General features: G+C 39.2%; 1 protein-coding gene across 11 annotated transcripts in view; it reads right to left on the bottom strand.

The window, feature by feature from the left end:
- plekha6 (pleckstrin homology domain containing, family A member 6) overlaps positions 1–26,262 on the bottom strand; it is a 226,608-nt gene that overhangs the window by 41,608 nt on the left and 158,738 nt on the right. For 7 of the 11 annotated variants that reach the window (XR_014771370.1, XM_084725739.1, XM_084725744.1 and 4 more), the window contains 3 exons: positions 15,657–15,844; positions 12,631–13,167; positions 1,747–2,233 (listed from right to left, as the gene is read on the bottom strand). Coding sequence is in view for 10 of the 11 variants with exons in the window: in XM_084725739.1 (XP_084581865.1) it covers positions 1,747–2,233; positions 12,631–13,167; positions 15,657–15,844 (1,212 nt within the window). In the remaining variant the exon portion in view is untranslated. Of the gene's footprint in view, positions 1–1,746; positions 2,234–12,630; positions 13,168–15,656; positions 15,845–16,542; positions 17,939–26,262 lie in introns of those variants that run through there. The other 4 variants (XM_084725752.1, XM_084725810.1, XM_084725800.1 and 1 more) reach the window with 2 other exon arrangements.

Here is a 26,262-nt window from a genome sequence, read left to right as displayed (position 1 = left end):
AGAACCACAAATGTCATGCAGATATGTAACTGGTTATATTTTAACCTGAAGCACCTTGAAATTGTCTTGTACTTTAGAATGAATAATTATCATCATCATAATTATTATTAGGGATGCACTCGTACTTATACTCATAAAACTACTCCAATACTCTACACCCGATACCACGTCACGAAAAGTAGCCATTCGATACAAGTAAACATCTAAAGAACCAACAGGATGCAGAGTTCAAGACGGTTGCTGCTGGTTACCCTCTTTTTTGGCTGTGCCTTCATCATCAGCAATAGAATCCCTGTCCTCAACATCATCCATTAATAACCGCAGCGACTTTGGAAACTGACCATAAAATTCCATGTAAGTCCATGTAAAACTGAAATAAATGCACAGAGTGCAGCTGTAGACCGCAGCCAGCCACTGTCCAATCAGTCCTGACAGGTGTAAACTAGTTGAATGTCTCTGCAAATTAATCCGAAGATGAAGGAAAAACATTACCGCCCCTTTCTTCGTAATAGGCTGCTACAACTTCTCTTTGTGTACTTATTCTTCATTAAAACAGCCTGACAGCACAGAACACGCAACTTCACTCTTCGTGGTTCATAGCAGGGTCAACAAAACTGTTGCACACATGACAGGTAGGAACTAATTAGCTCTTAGACAAGAGGGACATGAAGAAGAAACTTAAATGACTCATGCGGTCAAATATAGTGTCTTGTATATTTTGTATGTTATAGATCATAATTGTTTAATCATTGTTTTTCTGGATCATAACAAACATGCAGACACAAACACTACAGCTGCTCCACCTGTCATGCTGACTCATCTGATAAAGACGATCAGACAGCTGTGATCCTGGCCCGTGTGCACTTTGCAGATCTGTTTAGATTTATTCCTTATTAGTGAGTTTATCTTTAAAGACACATGCGTGCACGACTGTTTAACATTGATGAAAAGTGTTCTGTGATTGTGGAGACGTGTGTGCGCCTCAGCCAAGTGTGAGACACACGTGCACACTTTTAACTTCAATATTTACACTTTATTGCTGATAGAAAATATGTTCAAATAACACTTAACTAATTTGCACTCCCGTGTGAGGAAGAGAATGACCATAAATGAAGGTGTTTTGTGATTGTGAACACGTGTCTATTTCAGCCATGCTATCTTGTGCTGAAAGACCACAGACTTTGCACTTTGACCAGGTCTTAGCTGGTCTAAAGCGCAAGCAGTTTTTACTCCAATGCGCTGAGCACAAGGTAGCAAAACCACTTGCGCTGGCGGCGCAATGGCTTTGCGCCGGGTGTAAGATAGGGCCCATTGTCTCTGTAGCAGCCATTCTGAAGCCCCATCACACATTTTTAATTTTTCTTGAGTCACTGTAATTATCCTCATACTGATCCCACCATTACTTTGCTCAAAAATACATACTGCATGCTGAAGACCATTTTAAAAATGTGTTGGCATATGAACATTTATGTCCCCACCACTTTTCAACAAAAAGTGATGCACTTCAGTGTAATCATGAGGAAAAACAAGGGATAAGTGCTTGTCCCCATTAAATGAAGATGTCTCATACCCTGAGGAGTTGTTATTGATTTTAAAGCAAAACATCTAAGTCTGAGTTGTGGTCTGCTGTTGTAACAAGAAAAATTATCATGTTAAGGTGGCAGTCACCTTTTATAGCCACTGCATAATGCCACAAACATGTACACACACACACACACACACACACACACACACTGGTAATTTCACCTTGGGTGAGCTGAGGGATCTCCTCAGGCTGTAGATGGATGGATCAGCATAGATGACGTCATCCCTCATCCTCCCTGGAAACCGGTCAAAGCGGGCAGATGGTGATCGAGCCGGTGAGGCAAAATTGGGCGGCACTGGTGAGTAGGGCCCCCCCGATGATGAGGACGGTGACCTGGGCACTGACCTGGAGCGTGGCTGGATAGACAGACGTCTCATTGATGTTTCCATCCCACCATAGCATTGCTGCGCCCACTGGTCCCTGGGGATTGGAGGTCCATACAGCTGATGGGGTCCATCCCTCAGTGAGTGGCGCTTCTCCTCAACAGTCCAGCGTCGGTCATATCCCCCCACAGCAGAGACAGAGCAGATGCTGTCTGGTCGGACCCCTGGCGGGTAGAGAGGGTATTCGTCCATATACTGGGGGCCACCAGGGTAGCCAAAGTAATCAGCTGAGACCCCACGGCTCACTGGGTAATAGCGAGATGGGCTGGGAGGACAGGAAAAAATGGAGATTACTGTCTTATCAAATGTCATGTGAAGTCATGAAAATAAGAATGAACATGGACCTCAAGACTGAGGGTGCAAACCAGCAGCAGTCCAAATTGTTGCCTCTTCATTTTATTAAAGCTACTACAATAAAGTTATGAAACCTTTTTTATGCAGATGGAAATGAAATTCGTCAAAAGAGCAATGTGTAAAATATGGTCATCTGTTAAAGGTCACTAACTCCCACTCATGATACTGTCTTTGGCTGTAGCTAGCCTACTAGCTGCCACTAGCTCAATTAGCCACTCAGCCAGTGGTCCTATTATTACTTGAGTCTGGCCAGACCTGCAGCTCAGCAGCCTCTCAGTGAACACAGCTGGACCAATGTAGGCCAGTTTGATGACAGGGAACACTGTCACTTTAAAGGAGGCAAAGACACATACCTCTGTTTACATCAGTGGAGCTGAGGTGGAGCAGGTGAACAGTTTTAGGTCCCTGTGAATCAACATCACAGAGAACCTGTCATGGACATGATACATGGTAAAACAGCTCAGGAACAGCTGTATTTCTTTAGGAAACTCAAGAAGAATTCCTGTGCCATGTTCTTTTCCAGAGAAGAAATTGAAAGCATCCTGACTGGAACCATCACAAACTATTATCACGGGATGTGTATGGCCCAGGACAGGAGGACTCCGCAGTGGGTCATTAAAACAACCCAGAACATCCCATTCTCAGAGTATCAGTGATATTGGGGAGGCCTGTGCAAAGCCCAAAGGAAACTAAAAGACAACACTCATCCCAGCCACAGCCTGTTCACTCTGCTGCCATCAGGCAGGAGATAAAGAAATATCTGCTGCTGTACTTTTTTTAAAATATTTTAACTTTTACACAATAAGACGAATACACATACAAGACACGTAAATCACCCAAACTTATTATATGAAGTGACAGAAACCTGACAGAGTCACAAAGCTCCCAAGGTTGGTCAAGAGATACTAGTGCACAACGGTATTAGCATAATGGGAGACTGTCCATTCCATCAGAGAGATTGGGGGTGTGACAGAAGAGGAGAAAAAAAACAAAACAAAGAACAACAAAAAAAATCAAACAAAAAAAAAAAACACACACATAGACAGGTGGGGGATCGTCAAAGTATTAATCAGTCAGGAGGAAGCAAGATTACACACAAGATACAACATAGCAGCAAGGCTCATTGGTCTCATCAAGTAGGTCTCATCAAGTAGTGCCAGAAACAGCTTCCACACTTTTTGAAAGAAGTTTTGTGAGTTCTGATTGCCAAAATGTATTTGTTCCATCCTAGCAATAGAAATCATTTCATTAAGCCATCTTTTAAAACACGGGGGTGATGAAGACTTCCAGTTTAGCAATATTATTTTTTTAGCTGCAACCATGCCTGTCCTGAGGGCTTGCTTTTTAATGAGACGGAAGGGCTGCTGTCCTTTCGGAGGAGCCAAATATTGCCAAGTTGCAGTCTGGCTGAATGTTCATTTTATATTGTTTAGAAAACCAATTAAATATGTCACACCAGAAATTACCCAGGACTGGACAGTGCCAAAATAAGAGTGAAAGTGAGCCCTCAGCACCACTACATCTGTCACACATGGGAGACACAGAATCAAACAGTTTACTAAGTTTAGTTTTGGAGTAATGCAGTCTATGAATAACTTTAAATTGAATTAGCCTATATCTGGAATTGATAGAACAACTCTGTATACTGGACAGGCCCTCCTCCCACAGTTTGTCTGACAAGGGGGTGCCCAATTCTTCTGCCCAGATGTCTCTGAAAGGACTGGTACTTGCTGGAGGCATAAAAGTAGCAATAAAGCGTGAAATCAAATGTTTAGAATCTGGTTGTGAGAGAAGTATGTCATAAAAAGCTCTATGGGTTGATTGGGAATTCTGAGGTATTTTCCTGTACAAAGTGTATGACTTCTAGGTAGCGATAAAAATGTGAATGAGGAAGATGATATTTAGTCTGAAGCTGTAGGAAAGAGGCAAATTTGTTATTTCTATAGAGATCCCCAAAACAGCACAATCCCCTCTCCCTCCAGCCCAGAAACACCCTATCCACCATTCCTGGTTTAAACAAATGGTTGTGAGTTATAGGGAGTACTGAAATATCTGGTAAACCAAGGATTTTTTTTACTTGATTCAGTATCTTAAGTGTGTTTCTGAGAATTAAATTAGAGCCAATTAATTTATAAGAAGGCTGCACTCTGGAGAAAATCAGCGCTGGAAGAGAGGTTTCCGAAACTAATATTGAATCAATTTTTACTTAGAGTGGAGAGATAGCTGACCAGTCATCACCAGGGGAGCAACATTGTCAGAAAGTGAGAGCCCTAGCATTCGCAGCCCAGAAATAATGTCTAAATACAGGGAGGCCGAGGCCACCCCTGTTTACATGCTTCTGCAAATGAGCTTTAGAAATGCGGGGGGGATTTATCTGCCCAGACAAATGAAAGGATGACTGAATCCAGTCATTTAAAAAATGACAGTGGTAGATAAACAGGAAGATTTTGAAATAGGTATAAGAACCTTGGAAGTGCAACCATTTTAATAGCATTGATGCGGCCAATCATTGAAAGAGGAAGCAACTTCCAGTTCGCAATATTAGCTTTTAGTTTATCCACCATGTCCAAAAAATTCAATTTCAATAACAGTTTGGGGTTTCTGGAAATGTTAAGTCCAAGATAGGTAAAATGTGTAGTGACTAATTTAAATGGCAAAGAATTCAAGAATGCAGGGCTCAGACTATTCATCAAAGCATGAACTCACATTTCTCCCAGTTGATTGTGTATCCTGACAGTCTGCTAAAGGATGTAATGTAATTCATGAGGTTGGGAACTTATACTATTGGGTCTGCTAAGCAGATCAATAAATCATCAGCATACAGATTCAGTAGGCTTTCGACATTACCAAACTTTATACCATGGATACCTAAATGACCCCTGATACCTATTGCCAGTGGTTCCAAAGCAATATCAAAAAGAAGAGGGGAGAGCGGATTGCCCTGCCTCACACCCCGCTGCAAATCAAAAGGCTGGGATTTGTCTCCATTAGTGACAATAAAAGACACTGGATTGGAATAAATTATTTGATGAAATGAAATGCTGCCCAAACCCAAAACGTTTCAAAGTCTCAAACATATAAGGCCATTCGATCTGATCGAATGCCTTCTGAGCATCAAGAGATAAGACAGCAGCCTGTGTGTCCTTTACATGGGCTGAGTATAGCGTATTTAAGAGCTGACGAACATTACTAAATGAAAATCTACCTGGAGTAAAGCCAGTTTGATTAGGATGTACAATTTTCGAGATATGATTACCCAATTTCATGGCCAGAACTTTAGTTATCACTTTCTGATCACAATTTAAAAGAGCAATGGGTCTATAACTTGCAGGGTCAGACTCTTCCTTTCCTTTTTTCAGAAGCAGAAAAATATTTGCTTCATACAGTGAACTGGGGAGCCTCTAATTTTTCACTGAATCATTCACCATCCTAAGCATTAGAGAAGCTATTTTTCATGAAATGCTTTGTAAAATTCACAGCCAAAGCTGTCTGGGCCGGCTGCTTTTCCGTGGGGGCGAGCTTGAATAGCATTCAAAAGATCAGCCTTACAAATTGGAGTATCCATGTCGTCTCTCGATGTGCTGTCTAGTTGGAAAATGTCTAAATTCGCAAAAAAATTACAAAAATCTGTTTCAGTGACATTCACTTTGCTGGAGTACAACACCATATAGAAGTCACTGGAGCAAGCATTGATCTCCTTTGGGTTAGTAACTAATTTACCTGATTTGGATTTAATCCTATAAATAGCCTGACTAGCTTGTTCGCCTCTAAGTTGATTTGCCAGCAATTTCTCTGGTTTATCCCCAAGTTCAAAATGTTTTTGTTTAAGTTTTAGAAGAAGGCTGCTGACATGATTGCTGAGAATAGTATTATACTCATATTTTAATTTTAGAATCTTATTATAAGCAGTCTGTAATAGGGAAGATCTATACGTCTCTTCAAGTATCTGTAGCATTTTTTCAATATCCCTAAGACAACTAATAAGTTCTCTCTTCTTAGATGATTCAAATGCGATTATATGGCCCCTTATCACAACCTTAAAAGCCTCCCAAAGGGTAGAATCAGAGATCTCCCCATTATCATTTGTTTTAAGGAAATCATCTATGCATGCAGTCATATGCTCAATGAATGAATGATCTTCCAGAAGAAGAGGGTTGAAGCGCCAGCTGTATCGTTGCTTAGAGAGGATATTTTTAAAATGCAATGAGACTGGGCTATGATCAGATATACAATCAGATATTGTGATAGGTAGAGTTGGTGACACTGTGTATTAATTTGGATGATATCAGGAAATAGTCAATCCTAGTATAAGACTTATGGACATGGGAGTAAAAAGAGAATTCTTTGTCAGTAGGATGTTACAATTGCCATACGTTGACCATGTTCCTTGTCTTAATTAAATCATTCAAAATCTGCATTGAAGCTATGGTAGGTGGTGGTTTTGTTGAGAGTCTGTCTAAAATAGGATCTATATAACAATTAAAGCCACCCCCAATAATGATATTGGGGGTGGATGTAGGTATCAGATCAAAGGCTTTACGGAAGAAATCAGGACTATCAATATTTGGGCCATAGATGTAAAGGATTGTTATTGGGAGAGAATTTATATGACCTGAAATCATTAAGTACCGGTCATATGGGTCTGCTGTCATAGTATCAAGACGAAATGGTATACTGATCCGAAAAAGAATAGCGACACCTCTGACCTTGCGGGTAAAGGGTGCTTGATAAACTTGGGAAATCCAGTTTGCTCTCAATCTGCGCTGATCATTTACACCGATATGTGTTTTCTGAAGAAAGATGACATCTGGCTTCAGTGATTTGAGGTGTGAGAAAACGGGACCCCTCTTAATTACATGACCAAGACCCTTTACATTCCATGAGACCAATACTAGATTACTATTTATACTGCTATGTGCAATGCTATCACATACTGATATTGTTCCTTAAATGGAGACAATCTGGTATCCACCCGAAATAACACAAGACATAACAACATACAACATAAAAAAAAAAGTATACAATGACATGAAGAACCACATTTAAACAAACCCGTGAACATATCCCCCACACACCCTCCCACCCACAAAGTGCTTCCCCAAAACGAAGCATGGGCGTCCCTCAAAGCCCGGGACCACTAAACGCACGGCTGGTAACCTGCTCCTAACTGCTCGGTAACTCGCTGTTAAGCTATGGAAAATTAGCGTAGCTCAGCTCCGTTGCCAAACATGGCTGACTGTGGTAAATAAAACAAACTGACAGTCTCTCATAGAATCAAACTAAAGTATCTGAATGACAAATAACCATGTCCGAACATGTGATTAATCCTCTGTATAAGCACACAGGGTGGCCATAAAGTTCTTAGGATACTTTCTTTAAGTCAGCTTTCAGAAATGACATTGCCTCACCCGGTGTGCTGAAAACCTTGAACTGGCCCTCGTGTTTTATCCGGAGCCTGGCTGGGAAAAGGAGGCTGTGCTCCACCTTAAGCTCCCGCAGAGCCCCCAAAGCCTCGCTGTATTCATGTCGCTGCCGTATCACCTCAGGTGTGTAGTCCGGAAAGATAAACACCTTATTCCCTTTATACTCCAAAAGTGGACCCGGGGCCTGGCTCCCTCCGGGGGTGGCAGTGGCAGAGTCTGGTGCGCCTGGTCAATAACCACCATTGAATTGAAGCTGTCTTCCCCGAGAAGTTTGGGAATCAGGGCCTCGACGAATTCCGTTGGTTTGCCCCCTTCTTCTCTTTCGGGTATGCCGATAATCTTTATATTATTGCGACGGGACTGGCCCTTGAGGTCATCCACTTTGAGCTTGAGAGCATTGTTTTCATTTTTTAGGTCAGACACCATCTTCTCCAAGCCACTTATCCGGCTCTCCTGATCCAGCACCTGCTCTTCGACAGATTCCACCTTCTCAAACAGTTCTCAACTTCTCAAACTTTGCACGACCTGAAGGGTTTGATCCAACTGTCAAACCTGTTGTTGATGTGTTTAAGAATCTTGTCAGAAACTTTCTCTCAGATCAACGGCAAATCCTCCATGTCGTTGTCATTCATGTCAAGGCCAGGTGAACTGCATTTAGCAGCATTAGCCTTAGCCGCTGCTTCAGATGGTGGAAGCAACTCAGTGGTCTTGGACAACTTCTTCAGCATATTGACGCATACACTTAACTTGTTAAGGCCCAGTGTTCTCAGAGATGTTTCTGAGGCAGACAAAATGCGAGATGAGACTGTCGAAATATTGATTTTATAGCTTGGCACGGAGGAGCATCTGAAAGCACGTCTACTCCGTGCGCTGCTCTCTAGCGCCCACCACAAATTACTGCTGCTGTACTTAAGAGCAGCTTCTTCCCTCAGACTGTGAGACTATTCAATTCATCCTCAGCACTCTACCTTATTAATTACTTTGTTCTGTATTTTTATTTATCCCTACAATTTCAACCATTTGAAATACCAGTTACTTAAGCTGAACGGTATGTTTGATACACAGACATGACATTCAGCTTTTAAGCTAGGTTATTAGTCCAATAGCACAAGCTAGACTAATTCTGTCCATTTGTGTGTCTAAGTAGCACTCTAGTACTGTGCTCAAAATAAACAGTAAAGCTGCTTTGTGTAGAAATTTTATAAAAAATATAGCACCCTCAAATTAATCCGATAGATAAAAAATGAGACCAGTAAAAACTAGTGTTATTAGGGCTTATCTTTTTTCATAATTTCATAGCTTCTTGACATTTCAATGGGGTTTTTGTTATACAGTTGAGGACAAAATTATTAGCCCCCTAATAAGTTTTTTTCAAAAAATTTCCCAAGTGCTTTTTTAACAGAGCAAAGAATTTTCAACATAAAATTTCTAAACATACTATTTTAGAAAGCTTAAATTATGTCTATTTGCACACAATAACAGAATTATTTCAGAAGAAAACAAAAAATTACCAGGGTCAACATTATTATCCCCCTTAAGAACTGACTTTTTTATTGAGCCAGAGCTCAAACCACTGTTGTGCAATGTCCTTTAACTTTGTAATGCTCACAGTTTGTAAAATCAAGTTAAAACTGAGGGTTATCTTGCAGTTTACACACAGTATAAAAACTTCAGTAAGGGTTTGAGCTGTCACTTGAGAAAGCATCATGCCAAAAACAAAAGCAATCACTTTAGAAAAAGAATTGTTGATGCTCACAAAGCAGGAGAAGGATATACAAAGTTTTCACAGCTTTTCCAAGTGTCAAGAACTGGAGTGAGAAGTATCATCAAGAAATTCAAAGAGAGCCACACAGTACAGAACAAGCCTGGCAGAGGTAGGAAGCCAAATATTTCAAAGACTCTGGAAAGAAAACTAGTGAGAGATGTGTCTAAAGACCCCAGAACAACTACCAAGACACTAGTGAATGACTTAGCCAAGTTTGGAATTGTAATCTCAAAGAAGACAATCACTAAAGCCCTGCACAGGAATGGACTGCGAGGTTGCAGACCAAGAAAAACTCCACTTCTGCAGAAGAGACACCTTCAAACCAGACTGAAGTATGTTAAGGACAGCCTGGAGAAAGATTATGCATGCTGGAAGGGTGTCCTTTGGTCAGATGATAGGAAACTAGAGCTCTTTGGCCACAGAGACGTTGCTTATGTTTGGAGAAAGAAGGGAGAGGTGTATAACCCAAAGAACACCGTCCCCACAGTGAAACATGGTGGTGGGAGTAATCTCATCAAGGTGGAAGGAATCATAAAGAAAGAAGGATATGTGAAGATTTTGAAAGAAAACCTCAAGCAGTCAGCAGAAATACTGTGTCTGGGTCATCACTTTGTCTTCCAACACAACAATGACCCAAAACATACTTTGCTCCTGGTGAAGAACTACTTCCAGAAGCCCAAAATGAACGTTACTGACTGGCCTGTACAAAGCCCTGTTTTGAATCCCACTGAAAATCTGTGGGGTGAACTGAAGACCAAGGTCCATGCCAGAAGACCATCAAACCTGGAGGAACTTGAGAGATTCACAAAAGAAGAATGGACTGGGATTCCTCAGGAGACATGTCTGAGACTTGTTAAAAACTACAACAAATGACTACAGGCTGTTTCTTAGCAAAAATGATACACAATTGACTATTAGCATTAGGGGGGCTAATAATTTTGACCCTGGTAGTTTTTGGTTTTTGTGAAATAATTTTATTTCTGTGTGCAAAGTAAAATAATGTAAGCATCCTAAATAAAACTAGGATGTTTGGAAAAGCTGTGTTAAAAATTCCTTGCTCTGTTTAACAGCACTTGAGAAATACTTTCAAAAATATGACATTTTCATAGGGGGGCTAAATCTGTATGACAGATAAGGTATATGATATAGGATATGAAGTTTATCTGTGTCTGGACCATTTGTCATGTTTTAGAGGGCAAGATCCACTAGTCAACAATCCAAAGTGCATTGAGAGATGCAGACTTCACTACAAAATTGTGGCTTAATTCTGCAAAAAAAAAAAATCATGAAATCTTGTTAGAAAGGTGAAAAAACTGAATATTGATTACTTAGTGAAATTAAATTGGTTACTGGAGGCTACATAATCAGCTCTGTGCAAACACATTAGCGTTCTGTATAGCCACAACTCCCAGTGGGACTTTTTTTTCCTTTGGGATTTTTGTTTTTATTTAACCTGGATGTCCCTTGAGATTGATATCTGTTTCTCAAGAGAGGCCAAGACAGCACACCAGGTACAGTTTAAACAGAAATAAAAACCCACAGACAGGAAATACAAACATCAAACACACAAAAAGGAGACTCTCCAAACAAAATAAAACTATTGTATTTCTCAGTTCCATGAACATTTAACCTTTAACATTTTCCAAGGGGTCTAGACTATTAAGATTAGAGTAAGATAAGAGAAGTATAGTCTGAAGATTAGTAGAAGTCATGGAGCAAAGTTGAGACAGGTTTTTTTCTGTCAGAGAAAACTCCTTGAACCTGCTAAGAAAGCCTCCAAGTGAGGATCTATGAATAAGCAACATCAAGTATAAATTACATAAATTTGAGTTTTTGTGAGATTCTACAAATACTGTCAGTGTCTAAAGTGAATTAATGAAGATGAAAATAAAATATTTGAGGTTTATGATATTTGTGACATTATGTAATAAAAACTGTCCAGCTTGCAGAAGTTATCATGTGTCCATATATGTACAGGTGACCTGTATAAAATGATGTTCTCTTAAGTGGAGTCTGAGGAACAAAAATAGTCTTGTTTATTCAATAATGAACTGATTTAAAAATACAATAACAAGCAGTCAGGCAGCTTTATAATGATATAATAGGTACATAAAGCTTAAATTCTGCAATTTATACTTGATGTAGGCCTCATGTCCCAGTTGAAGCTATTCAGAAAGTTGATGATTTGGCATAAAGCTAATTAGATAAGTCCCAGTAACCAAACTTAATCCCAACAAGTGACCACTATCATGTTCAGTTTATCAGGTGTATAACAAACCAAATTTCATGAAAATTGGTTCAGCATTAAGCTAGAGCAGCTACAGTGAAAACTTAAAATTTCTACTTCAAACAATTTATTGAGAGTGAAGTCTAGTATGCACAGTTCATGAATAGATAGAGATATAGAGAGTAGTGATGTATAAATACAAATATAACACAGATCATCATCAAGAGATAAGCATAACTTATACAGACATCACTCTCATTACAGAACTAATTAAAAAAACAACATAGTGGAAAAATAAAGAGAGGAAAAAAGAAAGAAGAAAAAAAATTAGTTAATTACAAAAATAAAAAGAAGAAGAAAAAAAAAATAGACCCTGCTATACCACCCAAAGGATCTACTTTATAGCAGAGGCAAAGACTGACAACATCATTGCTCATCTTTTCCTCCACTCAGCGCACATGCACTGTCACTCTTTAACACTTGTGCTCTCTCACATTTGCCAAATAAGACTACATACTCACTACACTGCTACTTAAACTACGATATGCGATGCAACTGTACTGTACTCTAGTCAATGAAATCCATGAGAGGCAAGTGAGAAAAAAAAATCTGGTGATCCATTTTTTAGTATGTGATCTAATTAGTATCTCTTCTGTGTTTCTGATTTAAGAATAGGACCTGTCTGAGTTCTTTTTTTTATTTGTGTAATAGATGAACAGGTGGCAGGGGGTCACCTTTGCACACCTGGTGGTGTCATCACTCTGCCTGTTTAAGGTCACTGTAAATAACCGACAGTACAACAGCATCATCAGTACCCTAATAGTATCCCTATGACCCCCGAAGAGAGAGAGACAGCTGTTTTATTTGCCCTCTTGTCCATTTATCTATAGTACCTGTTGATGTCATCCTGGGAGGCCATGCCCCGCCGCTGGTTGACCCACTGCTGCAGCTGGGCCATGGAGCTCTTCCTCTGGGCCACCCTCTCTGGAGCTGTCCTAGGCACAAAGCCCCTCCTCAGCACTACATGCTCCTGCTGCTCCCTGTGGTTGTGCGCTGAGTGGGCACCCCCCTCTGGATGTGTCAGAGGGGGGTGACGATGTCCACTGTGACCACTGGATGGAGGGGGTTTACTGTTGGTGTTGTGTGGCATTGTTTTGCATGGGCCGTAGTTTCCACAGCCATTAGGATGGTGATTCTGGTGAGGGGAGTAATCAGGAGCAGCCCCCCTGCCTTCATCATCGCCTCCATCATCGCCTCCATCATTCTTTGCTCCCTCCTGATTTAAGATTGGGGTGTGGGGTAGGGTTGTCTCGAGGCTGTCGACTCCATTGATCTTTTCATTGTATGTTTGTGTGTGTGGATGCTCTTGTGGGTCGGGTGCCTTGGTCACCATGGTGTGGTTCAGATCAGCTGTGATGTCTGAGTTTTTTCTGTGATGTTTGAAGGAAAAAGAAAGCATGAGAATAGACAGGCAGACTTCAAGGACTTCAAGTATAACCCTAGCTTTTCAGTCCTATGATGGTGATTCTTTTCTTACCAGGGTACACTGCCATAGTAACTTATGCTGAATGCCAAACCTGCTCTGGAGCAGTTTATGTCTGAGATATGAGACGAGATCAGTGTAGAAGTATATCACAAAGCTCAGTGGAGGTTGTAGCAGAGATCATGAGAAGGAGAAGGGAAAAGTGCTATTTCATTGTGCTTTTGTATGCCAGCATCATCCTACAAAAGAGACTGACTCAGGCATTAAAAACGTGTACTTGATATGAAAGGAAGCCTAGTACCCACTTTGAAATATGTTATTGTTATGTCCTGTTATTACGTTATGTTTATTTTTTTATTTGCTCCCAAGTCTGTTCATTTCTGCACTCTGACCAACTGCATAATCTTTCTAATTCTATTAAATGACATACTGTATTTCTCTTCCAAGTCCATTTGACACAACTGGGTGCAGCTGAAAGAATGCTTCTAAAATTGTCATACACACCATAAGAATACATCCAACAACACATTAATTTATGGCCATACAAAAATGTAATTGTAGTCAGATCTACTTGTGCCCTAATGATGTGACAGAGATATTATAATCCCATTAATTTGCACCCTGGAAAGCTTTTAATTTGTGATTAATACTATGTGTTGTATAGATTTAGTGTGTTGTTTTCTATGATCATTTTAACTTATATGAAGTGTCTCTGAGTATCCTGAAAAGTGCTCTAAAGCAGTCATTCCCAAAGACTGGGTCGGGACCCAGGAAAATCTGCAAATTTAAAATTTACATCTGCAGTATACCTTTTTATCAAGCATTTAAAATGTGTGTATTATTTTAGTCATGAGAGGAAAAACAAGTACCTGTTAATTCCATCTTAATGCACTTATTTTGTCTGATTTAGGCTAAAATGTCCCATATTGTTTACTGATGAGAAGAAATAAAACAGTTAGATGGTCTGTTAACTCAGCCTAAATTAATTTATTTCTTCTTTCTAAAGTTGTATATATTTTCATTAAAGTGTCAAGATAATATAAGGTGATGCAGAAATGGCAGTAAAAATGATCAGGAATGTTTATTTATGCACGAATGAACTCTTCCCAAGATTTATTGATAAGGCCTACTGTGATATGGGTTGCGATTAGTCAGTTTTAAAAAGTGGGTCTGCTTAAAAAAAACTGGGAAACAATGCTTGAATGAATAAATGTATTGTTATTATTATTGTTGTTGTTATAATAATAATAATTATTATTATTATAATAATAATTATTATTATTATTATTATTAGTAGTAGTAGTAGTAGTAGTCATAGTAGTATTACTAGTATTACTAGTATTATTATTCACACAGTGGGTTTTTTTATATGGATTATTTCATGGTATGACACTTCTTAATTTTTGTCTAGTATTGTAGTTTGCTTTTCATTTATAAAATATGTCACTTTGTAGCCAGTAGATATACCCATGTTCTGATTGGTCGGATGCTGCAAACACTGCCCCTTTCATGTGCACTCATTCATTGATCGGGAAACTGGGAAACCCTGGTTTGACTTACCGAGTTGAAGACCACTGTCGTATGTGTTACTGCCTTGCCTGATTGCTCTTGTTAGGTTTAGTGAAGCCAGATAATGAAAAGATAACCTGGGTATAGCTCCCAGGTCAGTAACATCAACACATTAATAATTTCCTGAGTGGTCATTTGGTGTTTTGGGAATGAAGAGTTTTGTACATTTCTCCTTTAAAAGAATGTTTTCAAGTCAATACCCAGCTGTTCTGGACCAGAAAACAAAATCAATTCATTCTCTTCATTTTTGTCAAATACCAACTCATGCCCCTTTGCATCTCATACAGCTACACAATCTAAGTAAATGAAAACTATTTATTGTTATACTTATTATTTATTCACCCATTTCCTGTGAAAAATGTTTCTTTTTTGTAAGTAGCATAAAGGATACTACAACCTGACATGAATGGCTTTACACTGAAGTTACTTGAAAGCTCAGTGCACCAAGGGGCATGACAAATGTAACAACGCAGGGGATGTAAACATGTTTTGCTGGTGTTCTTTGTGACTGGGAATAAACCAATGGTTGCTGTAAGACATTTTTAGATGAATGGAAGGTAAGATACATTCAAATTATTTTTATTTATATAGTGCCAAATATAGTGCCCAATAGTTCCCACGAAGAGCAAATACTGAGGCAAGTGTGGCAAAGAAAAACTACCCTTTATCCAATGTGCAAGTGTAAATATCATAAAACCAATTATCTCACAAGCACACAAAATGCTGCCATGACTGGTCATCTGCCTATATGGAGAATATGATCACCAACTGTGTGTGTGTGTGTGTGTGTGTGTGTGTGTGTGTGTGTGTGTGTGTGTGTGTGTAGCGTATATCCAGTTTGGCTGTGTGCATGTGTGTGAACAGCACCTGTCTGTTGGTTGAATGTTGACCTCCGAAGCCTCACTCATGGCTCTAATCCACTCTTCCTGCTCCTCATGGCTGTCTGTGCTGAAGTAGTATGTCCTGGTCCCAGCATGCTCTGCCTGCATGCAAAACACAACAGGACCCTTCAACTCACCGTCCTCACCCTCCTCCTCTTCCTCCTCCAGCCACACCTGCAGAGGATCAAAACACAGGGAGCCAGCACATAAGTCACACAGTGTTAGACCAGTCAGTGTTAGTATCATCCTTGTAGAGAGCCTCAACATTGGTACAAGAGGCACATTTGTGATATATGATTTTAGGTTGTAAAACAAAATTGACTTGACTTGTGGCTGGGTAATAATTCTACAATTCACTTCCTTTCTCTCTTCTAAATAGGTTTGCCCAACCTCAGGGTTTGTTTCAAACCTGTCTGACTGCTCACACTTTCTGCCCTGCAATCCCATGGTGTTCACAGATATCATTAATCAACTTGGTGGCAATTTTGCTGTTGCTAATACACTCAAAAGTGAAACCAAGATATCTGAATGGGCCCCTGGTGGCTGGCTGCAGTATAGGTCATAAACCCTGCCCACTTCTTTTTATGGGACATGAGCTGAACTAAAATATCAAAGTACAGGTCAAATAAATTTTCATCAAACACAGTTTGACACTGGTTGTAACAATAAAATCACTGAGTGTACTTTTAAACAGCAGCGTTGGCATGCAGGCAATAATTGAGCAACCCAAACAGAACAAGACAAGACTGTTAATGTGTGGTATCTAACTGACATGCAGACACATGATACAAAAAGCATAAAGATGTAATCATGCATCTTTTGTAGGTAGGACATTTAATAAACAGAAGGGTAGTAAAATATTAATACTATACCTACTGTACTTTACAGCAAAGGCCCAGGAGACCTCATAGGGGTCGACGAAGGTCAGAGGGAGAGGAGACAGTATAGGGATGAAAAGTTAAGAGTTGTCCTGTCACAGGTCACAGTCACTGTGACCGCATGATGTTAGGGTCTGAATACATGGGGTGCTTTTCATTTGGCTAAAGTTTTCTAAAGTTTGGAGGAAACCAGATGCATCAGGAGATCAGACGCATTGAGGTGCTGCACAAAACTTTTGTCAGTCAGAATTTGTGTCCTGATGATGCAGGATGTTTGCCAAATTGCCAAAACTGTCCAATCAACATCACACCCTCTGATAAAAGACTTCTACATATAAACATATACAGTGGTGTTTCCTCGCTCTGAGCTCCTCCAGAAGCCTCCTTGCATTTCCTCCAGGTGCATTTAAGGAACTGGAAGATCCTTTATGATGGCAGAGGGGTAGCGGCTTCCAGATCAAGGGAGGAAAGAGGACATGGGAAAGCACAAATGAGCAAAATGAAAAGCACCCATATTCATCAAGACTGTAGCTGACTCTAGTTAGAGAAGAGAAATGGTTGAGATCTGAAACCTTGCATTACAAACAAAATATGTACAACCTATTTCAAGAGGCTTTTGAACTCTTAGAAGACAACAAGACACCTCATTTGAGTATTCACTTAAAGAACATTATTTAGGTTCTTGATGTTTTCAATGCCATACTCACTCTGAGGGTTTGAAGGAGCAATATGTAACAATTGCACATCCAAATTGAGTAGTACAGTCCAAAGAGCGAGCCACAAACAATGAGGTGAAATCCTATTTTATATATATCTATAGTTGAAGTGAGTTGTTCCCCCTGCCCCCTCCTCCTCAGACTCGAGGAAGCTCAGGCAGGCTGCAGGAGCACTGCAGGAGTGTGGAGTCATAAGCTGTAAGTATCATCTGGTCATAACTGTCAGTTGTCTGTCAATGTAAAATTTAAGCCTGTTATGCTGAAAACAAATGCCCACTGCTCTGAAATAACACAGACTGAACATCAGTGACTGACTTCCTTCTGCCTGCCAGACTCCATTAAGCAATCAAATTAAATAAAATTAAGCAAATCCATTGCTCAGTTTAACTGTTATAAACATCTACTCCCTCCATAAGATTATTGTTGATTTCTTATGACTCATAAACAGACCCTTAGTCATTTGGTGAAAATTCAGTATTAAAACTCTAATTAACATGAAATGGACAAACAATAACAAGTTATGGGCCCGAATGGAAATTTCAAGGGCAGCTGTAGGGTTAATTTAGCAGAGAAGCAGGTATTTCAGCTTGTCATGTTTCTTTAATCTCTGCTGACATATCATGAACAGATTATGATTTATTACAGTAAATATATTAGAGCTTACAAATCTGTGTTATCATCACCTCCACATTAACAGTTCAAAAAAGAAAAAAGCAAACATAAGCATTAGTCACTAATTAAGGAAAATCTGGAACAATGCTAATGTCAAGAATAAAATAAAAATAATGAAAAATAATAATTATCATGACCATTGGACAGAGATAAATGCAGTCACTCTGAGATCAATTCTATCCAATGTAAGCCAAAACTATTTCAGAAATGTACCACAAGAGGGCAGCACAGGCAAAGAAGTTGGACAAAGATACCATTCACTGACACCTGGGAGGTATGAGCTCCTTTTTTGAACTAATTCATCAGTCACCAAGTAATGAAACGCCTTTACAGAAACATCTTAGATCAAAATGCAATTCTCTAGAATACTGAGTGCACATGAGCGTAAAACTGCTGTAAGACAGAGCAGGTTTCCTCACAGACTTGCTTAATGTAAATCTTCTGCAACTCTGCACATCAGATAAATATAGTGGAGGAAATCTAGTAAGTTTTATTTACACATTTGAACTCTGTAAACCAACTCTGTAGAAGGTCCATGTTTAGAATGGCCTCAATCATAACCAGTCAGATCCATTATACAGCCAAGGGTTGTAGGTTCGATCACCCCAATATCACAGGCAGCTTCAAAAGTACTGCAAATTACACTCGTGATACAACACTGACTTTTCCACAAGTGGAAATCTGGTCATAAAATCAGGAAGCTCTTTAAAGTTCTATAGCATTTTCCTGATATAATGTTCAACTTATACAGAAAATAATAACAAAACTGTTCATTGATAGTTTGAGTGGTACTCTCTGCTGATGGGTGATGATTTCTATTTGTTCCTATTTCAAAAGTCCACTGTGGAACTTCCATGGGGTCCATGAGAAAAGCAGGGTAAAGAAAGAGCACACACATCCCAAAAGCTGTAAGTACTGGGTGCTGGACAAAAATGATACACAAGTGTAAAAATATAAAATTAAGTCTGCACACCAGAAACTGCTCCTTTTAGCCATTTTAGTAGCATCATTATGTGTAACATTGTGGGCCCCAGCCCTTCATCAGACATGAACAAAATGAGGAGTCACACCTCTATATTTACATCCAATGGTGGTCACATACATTGTGGAAATTCATAATAGGCTGCAACTATCGATTCTTTTAGTAATCAAAAAATATTTAAGAGCAATGGTAATATACAAGACATAAAATAAGACAGACCTCTTAAATGAACACCTATAAATTGCTAATGTAAAAGTACTACATAAAGTAACTTTACTTTTACTGTATTTTTACTGTTTTTACTTTACTTTTTACTGAACTACAAAGGTAAAAGTAAAGGTAGTAATGTCTGCAGAAACCACAAACAGAAGATGGAACTAACTCTTTTAACTGAAACAGTCACCAGAATGTTTTGTTCACATGTTAAAATCACATTTTTTCTTCTGGAGCAGGACAGACGCTCCCAGACCCCCAGAGGACAGGGGACTGGTTTACCAACATGCCACCTTTTTCTCCTCTTATGAGTTTGCAGATCTGTATTTAGTCATCAAAAAATAACGATAAGAATACCATTAAAGTACAACAACAGCAATAAAAATGTTTTTTCAAAATGGAAACAATAACATGCAAAATCTTTAAATTGTAATTAAGTATTTTTATATTGTGGTATTAGTGCTTTAATTTAAATAAAGAATGTGAGTATTTTTTCCATCACAGCAGGTCAGTGATCAGTGTTTCAGTGACTCTCTGTGGATCAGTGAATACTGTTTTATTTATGGCGGCCTGCCACATTAAAAAAATCGACATGAATTTCTATTTTTTGGAGCTGCACACCTTTGTCGGCCGTGTCTAAAAGTGAACTCTTTACTTGCAAAACTCTTGCGAGATCTGTGTTCATTATTTCTACTAAAATAATCAAAGTCGCGTGATCTTTCGCGGGTCTAGGGTTCCCTTCTAGACACGACCCTCTCTGTCTCTCTGTCAAACTACAGAAAGCAGACTGTCTGTAAACAGCACAATGTTAAATTCTGCAGTGTTTCACACAAAGACTTTATTTGTGTGGACACCCAGGTTTGGTTTGTCACCAATTTTGTTTTTTTGTTTTTTTTAATCAGTCCGTTATGATTAGTGATCAGTCTGCCCTCCTCTCCTCCCTCACCTGTTCACTCGGCTGTGAGGTCTGAAAGTTTCTCACAGAGAAACACAGACTCTCCTGTTTTACGTACAGGCCTCCTTATACAGTAGTTTAATTTTATAAGTGCATCTGGTTGGTGTCGATGTCATTCACCATTTTAATGGACTCCGTCATTAACAACAAGTCTCCTCCACATACAGCTTCTTTGCTGCTGTAAAAACTGAATCGCGGGTGAATTTACATGTGGTTTTAAATTGACTGTTGCTGATGAAGAAAGTCAACAGATTAGACACAGACAGGGTAAGAGAAACACACTGACCTCAGATGTGAATGTGCGTACTGTAAGCGCTGCAGCTGTGTCATAATAAATTACATCAAAACTTAAATGTCAGAGCTTATCAATACTCTGGTCTTTAATAATTCTGCAGTTTAATACCACATTTCTGTACCCATCCCTACATGCCAAACACACTGCGCTGTACAGTTGTCCGGATTTAAACGAGACCTCGAGGCATTTTAAGAAATTGAATAACTCAAGTTACTTGAGGAATCGTTTCAGCCCTAGTTCATAATATAATGCACTACAGATATAGTACAGATATAATACAAAAACATCAACATTCATAGCATTGGATGTACATATAGAGGTGTATCCTCATTTTATTCATGTCTGATGCAGGGCTGGGACCTGAAATGTTACACGTGACTATTAAACAGTTTCTAGTGTACAGACTTAATTTGATACTTTTATCCCTGAGAAAAGCAAACATCTGGTGTACTGGTCAACACACACATCATCACTTTACTGCTCTCTGTAAATTCAGTTTAATCTCATCTCAATTTAATCTCATGTGAATGATTCTAATCTGGACACATGTCAAGTTCCTCATCAACAATACACTCTGCTCTCCTGATAGACCGTGTACAATTACTGCATGTGCAATTTGTAGAGACATCATACATACTCATACATGTAGACATCAGAGTTTCAGTTTAAGGCCTATATTCTATCAAAACTAGACAGTGATGATTCAATAAAATAAATATATAAAATATGAAATTTATCTATATAATATATGAACTAAAAGAATGATGTATGTGTATGTGAATGTGTATGTGGTGAAGTGAAAAATGCTGTCAGTGCAGTATGTCAATGGATTGGTATATCCGACCTTGGCTGCTGCAGCAGTAGTGACTGAAGACATCGCCTGTGTGTGTGTGGTTGTTGTGTGTGTGTGTGTGTGTGTGTGTGTGTGTGTGTGTGTGTGTGTGTGTGTGTGTGTGTAGGAGAAGGAGCAGTACTGCCATAAGATAGCAAGAGGATATGATGTCACTGATAAATAAAAGTCACTTCCTTCCACGGTGGAGCAATGTGAGGCTCCACCTTCAGCCATGATGCATGTTGATGCAATTGGCTGAAATGGCTGTATGGTAAGAGGCAGCAGTAACCTAGCAACAGAGGCGGGGCTGTAGGAAGAGTATAAGTGTGTGTGTGTGTGAGTGTGTGTGTGTAGCCTCCTCCTTCTTTGTCCTTCCTTTGTTCATTCAATCAGGTAGTCAGAGAAAGAAGGACAGACAAAGGAAAAAGGAAAGGTGATAGATATGAACATTAATTCTCATACTTTCCTTTCTTTAATTATAAAAATAATTATTAACATTTATTATTATTTAATATCCTTAGGAACAAAAACCAACAAAAGATGAGAAAGAAGCAGAAAGAAGGTTGGGAGTAAGAAATAAAACACAATATACAAAGTAAAAGAAAGATGATCAGAGAAGAAATATATTGAGAAAAGTAATTAAATGAATATATGTATAACAATCCTTATAAATTTGATGTCCAATATTTTTCTGATAATGCACCTGACAAATTTGGTCTATTATTATTATTCATTAGTCACAGCAGTGATGTGGAAATGATTAGATGATTGAGTAAACATTTAAATATTAATACAAATAAATGTCCAGTCAGTGTTGATGGTAAATGTAGTCACTTGAGCAATAAATCCCTCAGTGCTGTTATATTGACTGAGAAAGCTGAGGTCTCCTGCTGCAAAATCTTTTGTTTTTCCTGCACTAGTGATTTCACAGTGATGTCACTGGTGTTAAGGAATTGAAGGATTTCTAGTCTCCACCTTTGGGTAGCCTGGGGCGATGCTACTTGAGTATTTTTGTTACCTAATACTATGTTTTGGCAAACAAAGTAATAGCTAGAGGCTAGGGAGGTGGTAACACAGCCATATGAGCATAGGCATCAGAAGCTCACACTCAAGGCATTCTGGTACATGTAGGCATTGCCGGCATGACTCAATGAGCAGCAGAACTCAGCTTTCTCAGTCAATAACGCAGCACTGAGGAATTTATAGCTTCAGCTGACTACATTTAACATCAACTGACTTAACATCCTCATGAAAAGTGCAGAATTTTCCCTTTGAAGTTGGGGTTATGTTAGTGTAAGTCTCCAGGAAATGAAAGTCAGTGTAATGTAATGAATATTAACTGGTTGACAGGTGTCATTATGTCATTAAAACTGTACAGTGTGTCATCTTAAACACACCTCAAGTCAGCAGTTTAACCACTCTGCACATGGTAACTATAGCAACAATACCCATTATGATTTGTCCTACTTTAACACTTAAAATGAATTTTCAGTGGTGAGTGAACTTCATCATATAGGTGTAATGAAAAAGTCTGAATGAAAAATATCTGACTGCGATAACTTTTTACTGATATTGCAATTGTGAAATGATTTGCAATATTACAGTTAATGATAATTTTTGCATTATTATTCACAATTTCTTAAAAAAAAAAAACTATAAAAGGTCTAAGTTTTGTGGCAATCTTTTGTGGCCAAACGATGTAGCACTGCAATGATTTGTTGGTTAATCGATTAGTTGTCAAGTATTAAATTACTTGAAAATTATTTTGATAATCAATTAATCAGTTAGGACATTTTTTAAAAAGAAAATCGTCCAAGTTCTCTGATTTCAATATTTTCTTTACTACTCTCTGACATCAACATTTTATGGACCAACCAACTAACTGATTAATCAGAAAAGTGACCGACAAAATAATTAATGATAAAAATAATCATTAGATGCAGCCCTACAAAGATGTTTTCATAACCAGCAATTTCCACCATGCGTAGCTGCTCCGCATTACGGCTGCGCCGAGGCAGTCAGAGCAATTCACGGTCATTCTAGACAATGCTTGTGATTCCAGTGACTCAGTGCTCCACTCCACAGAAAATACACGCCAAGTCTGTCTTTGACAGATGCTGCATCAGTTAGCACAGAGCAGCTTGAACGGGCAGGAAGTCAGACACAGAAAAGGCAGGGTGAATCCAGTTAGTTTCAAAATAAAAGACCCTGTGCAGACTCATGAGCATAAAGACAGACGGAAAAGAAACTATTTAACCACATAGCCCGATTATCCATGATAGAAGCACAACACTGTTTTGGTATAATTAAGAAAAAAAAATAATAAAAACCTTTCAGCATATTGTAAATTAGGTGTTCTGAGAGAGAGCTACACACCCTCTCTATGGCTCTGTTTTCAGCATTTAGAGAATCTGCCCCATGACGGTAGTCTAATTCCAGGTCTTTTAGGACCTGGGGGACTTCTACTAGTGCATGTGCTCGTTCCTTCGATGAGACTCTGAATCAATGACAGAAACTACTGCAGGAAAAATTGCTATAAAATGGCATTATAATAAATAGAAAAGAGCCTAATGAGCAACATGCCCAACCCAGAAGTTTGTCAGCTCACTCGGTTACTTTTGGGTTCACATTCAGTTGTGTTCATTTACATGTATCGCGGTGCTTTGCTGAGTGGCTGTGTGAGTTAAACTGTGTTGCCACTGAGTTGTATTTTCATGACCGCTTATACTGCAGCGACATGAAGAGCGAGCCCAACTCACCTTCAATCAACAGTGGCAAGCCTCCTTTCTGTCCCCCTCCAACAAGAGAGTGTTGTTATACTGAGCTTGTGCATGCAGGAGAGCAGAGAAGAATACATTTTAAAAAGTCTTTTCCTGTTTAGCTGTCGGTATTTTTTTTATTTTCACACTGAATCTTTATGTTTTTAAATGTAGTTTCTCTCTTCTGTCTGTTTTTTTACTGTCAGGTGTCTGGTTTATTACACACAATTGATGTCTGTTGGTCTGTGCTCGCTCACAATAGCATCGTTAACTGTTGCTTGCGCTTATGAAGGACATGCTGCTCATCAAGTGGGAGGGGCTCAGGACACAGAAAATGAAACCTAACTCAGATGAGACTCAAAAAATCAACTGTTTTCAGGCTTTCTACCTACTGCAGCTTTAATCAACACAATCTGAGCAAGTAAACATAAGCAGGTGGGCAAAACACTCCGCTGCTTAAATGCTTCTGAAACGCTGCTGTTGGGTGCTGCAGCCATGCAGAGGATGGATCAGCACCGGGGTGCAGACATGTTGCACCTGGTGGTATTTACTGGTAAGTTTGTAGAATCTGATGTCTAGGCCAGCACATCTGTGCAGCGCCACAATATTGCACCTTCTGCAATTTGAAAATTGCAGAGGACCGTATTGCGACTTCAATAAAATTATGATTAACTGTTCAGCCCTATGTCCTGTCATGTCAAATTTAATTAAATGATGTCAACTAATTTAAGATCAGTTCTTTACTGCCTTCATAGATTAGATTCGATCCTGTTACCAGGGCCTGAAGTTCAGTTCACACTTAAGTCAGCCAGCTGGATTTTTTTGACACAGACTTGTATTTGGGTCAAGTTGTAGAGCATTTACTCACATATAGTTTACATAGTTCATTCGAATTGGTGAGTTTGCAGGAAGGCACTTATCATTTCCTCTCATTGTCCTGTTAGTGCACAAGCTAAATTACCAGAAACACACAGCCTCAAAATCACATCTAGAATGTTAATTCTTTTTCATGGTTATGCTGGGGAGGAAAACTTAAGCACCTCCTGAATTATGTTTAAAGACAAGTTTTTTTTCAAATGAAGAACTGCACGGGAGTCGTAGGAATGCGCTCAGCGTGAGTGTACAAAACGCAGGACTTGGACTTTGGTGTGTGGTTAAGTTTAGGCAACAGAGGGGCTTTGGATTACTTTAGTCAAACATTGACATCATGTCTTGTACTTCATGTCACTGCTGACCTTTTCTGTTTAATCATGACCAAGATGTTTCCCTAACCTCAACCAAGTACCTAAACATGTTTATGTGTACACAACCATTATCACATTGTAGCTGCCAATGGGTTGCTGGGTTGGATATTCTGGTGGAAAACTGCTGCTAGTGTAACCATAGTTACTGTACACATTACATTTTTGGATTATTTGTACTAATTTGCCTTACTAATGTTGTGTTCCCTTATTTTAGTTTACTGTGTACATGATATATTTCAGTAGGAATAATTCCACAAAATTATTATTTCATTACCATTTACAGCACTTTAACTAGGATTTTAATTACACATTTACATGTGTAGTTTTTATGTTAAGAGCTAATTAGTTCCTACCTGTCATTGTTTAGGGGGGACAGGTATGAATGTGGTGCCATGTGTGCAACAAATTTGTTGACCCTGCTGTGAACCCCAAAGAGTGAAGCTGGGTTTGGTGTGCAGTCAGGCCGTTTTGGTGAAGACCAACAGGAGAATAAACAAAGAGAAGTTGTAGCAGCTTATAACCAAGAAAAGAGGGTTACATACTGGTGGCAGTGGTGTTTTTTCTTCATCTTCTGATTAATTAGTCAAGGGATTTAACTAGTTTACACCCACCGGGACATATTGGACATCGGCTGGCTGTGGTCTACAGCTGCACTCTGGAAGGTTGTTTCAGTTTTACATGGACTTACATGAAATTTTACCTACAGTTGACAAAGTTGCTGTGGTTAATAGTGGATAATGTTGAGGACAGCAAGTCTCTCACTGATAATCACAGCACGACCAAGAAAAAAAGGGTAAGCATAAGCTCCTCGAACTCTGTCACGTTGGATCTTGAGGTGTTTTATCTATTTGCTTGTGTCAAGTCGCCACATTTCGTGATGTGGTGTTGGGTGTGGGGTATCGGAGAAGTGTTTAAGTACGAATATGAGTACATGAGGACAGTATTGAATTGATACCTGATGCTGGTATCAGTATCACTACATCCCCAGGACTAAGTGGAAACAGAGTACAGTACAAGTACCTCAACATTGTAAGCAACTGTATTGT

The sequence above is a fragment of the Lutjanus erythropterus genome, chromosome 2 (genome assembly GCF_056507025.1).
Source record: "Lutjanus erythropterus isolate fLutEry1 chromosome 2, fLutEry1.hap2, whole genome shotgun sequence".
In the NCBI taxonomy this organism is placed as follows: Eukaryota; Metazoa; Chordata; class Actinopteri; order Lutjaniformes; family Lutjanidae; genus Lutjanus; species Lutjanus erythropterus.
Note: the sequence above shows the minus strand (reverse complement) of the source record. Positions and strands in the feature narration are given on the sequence as shown.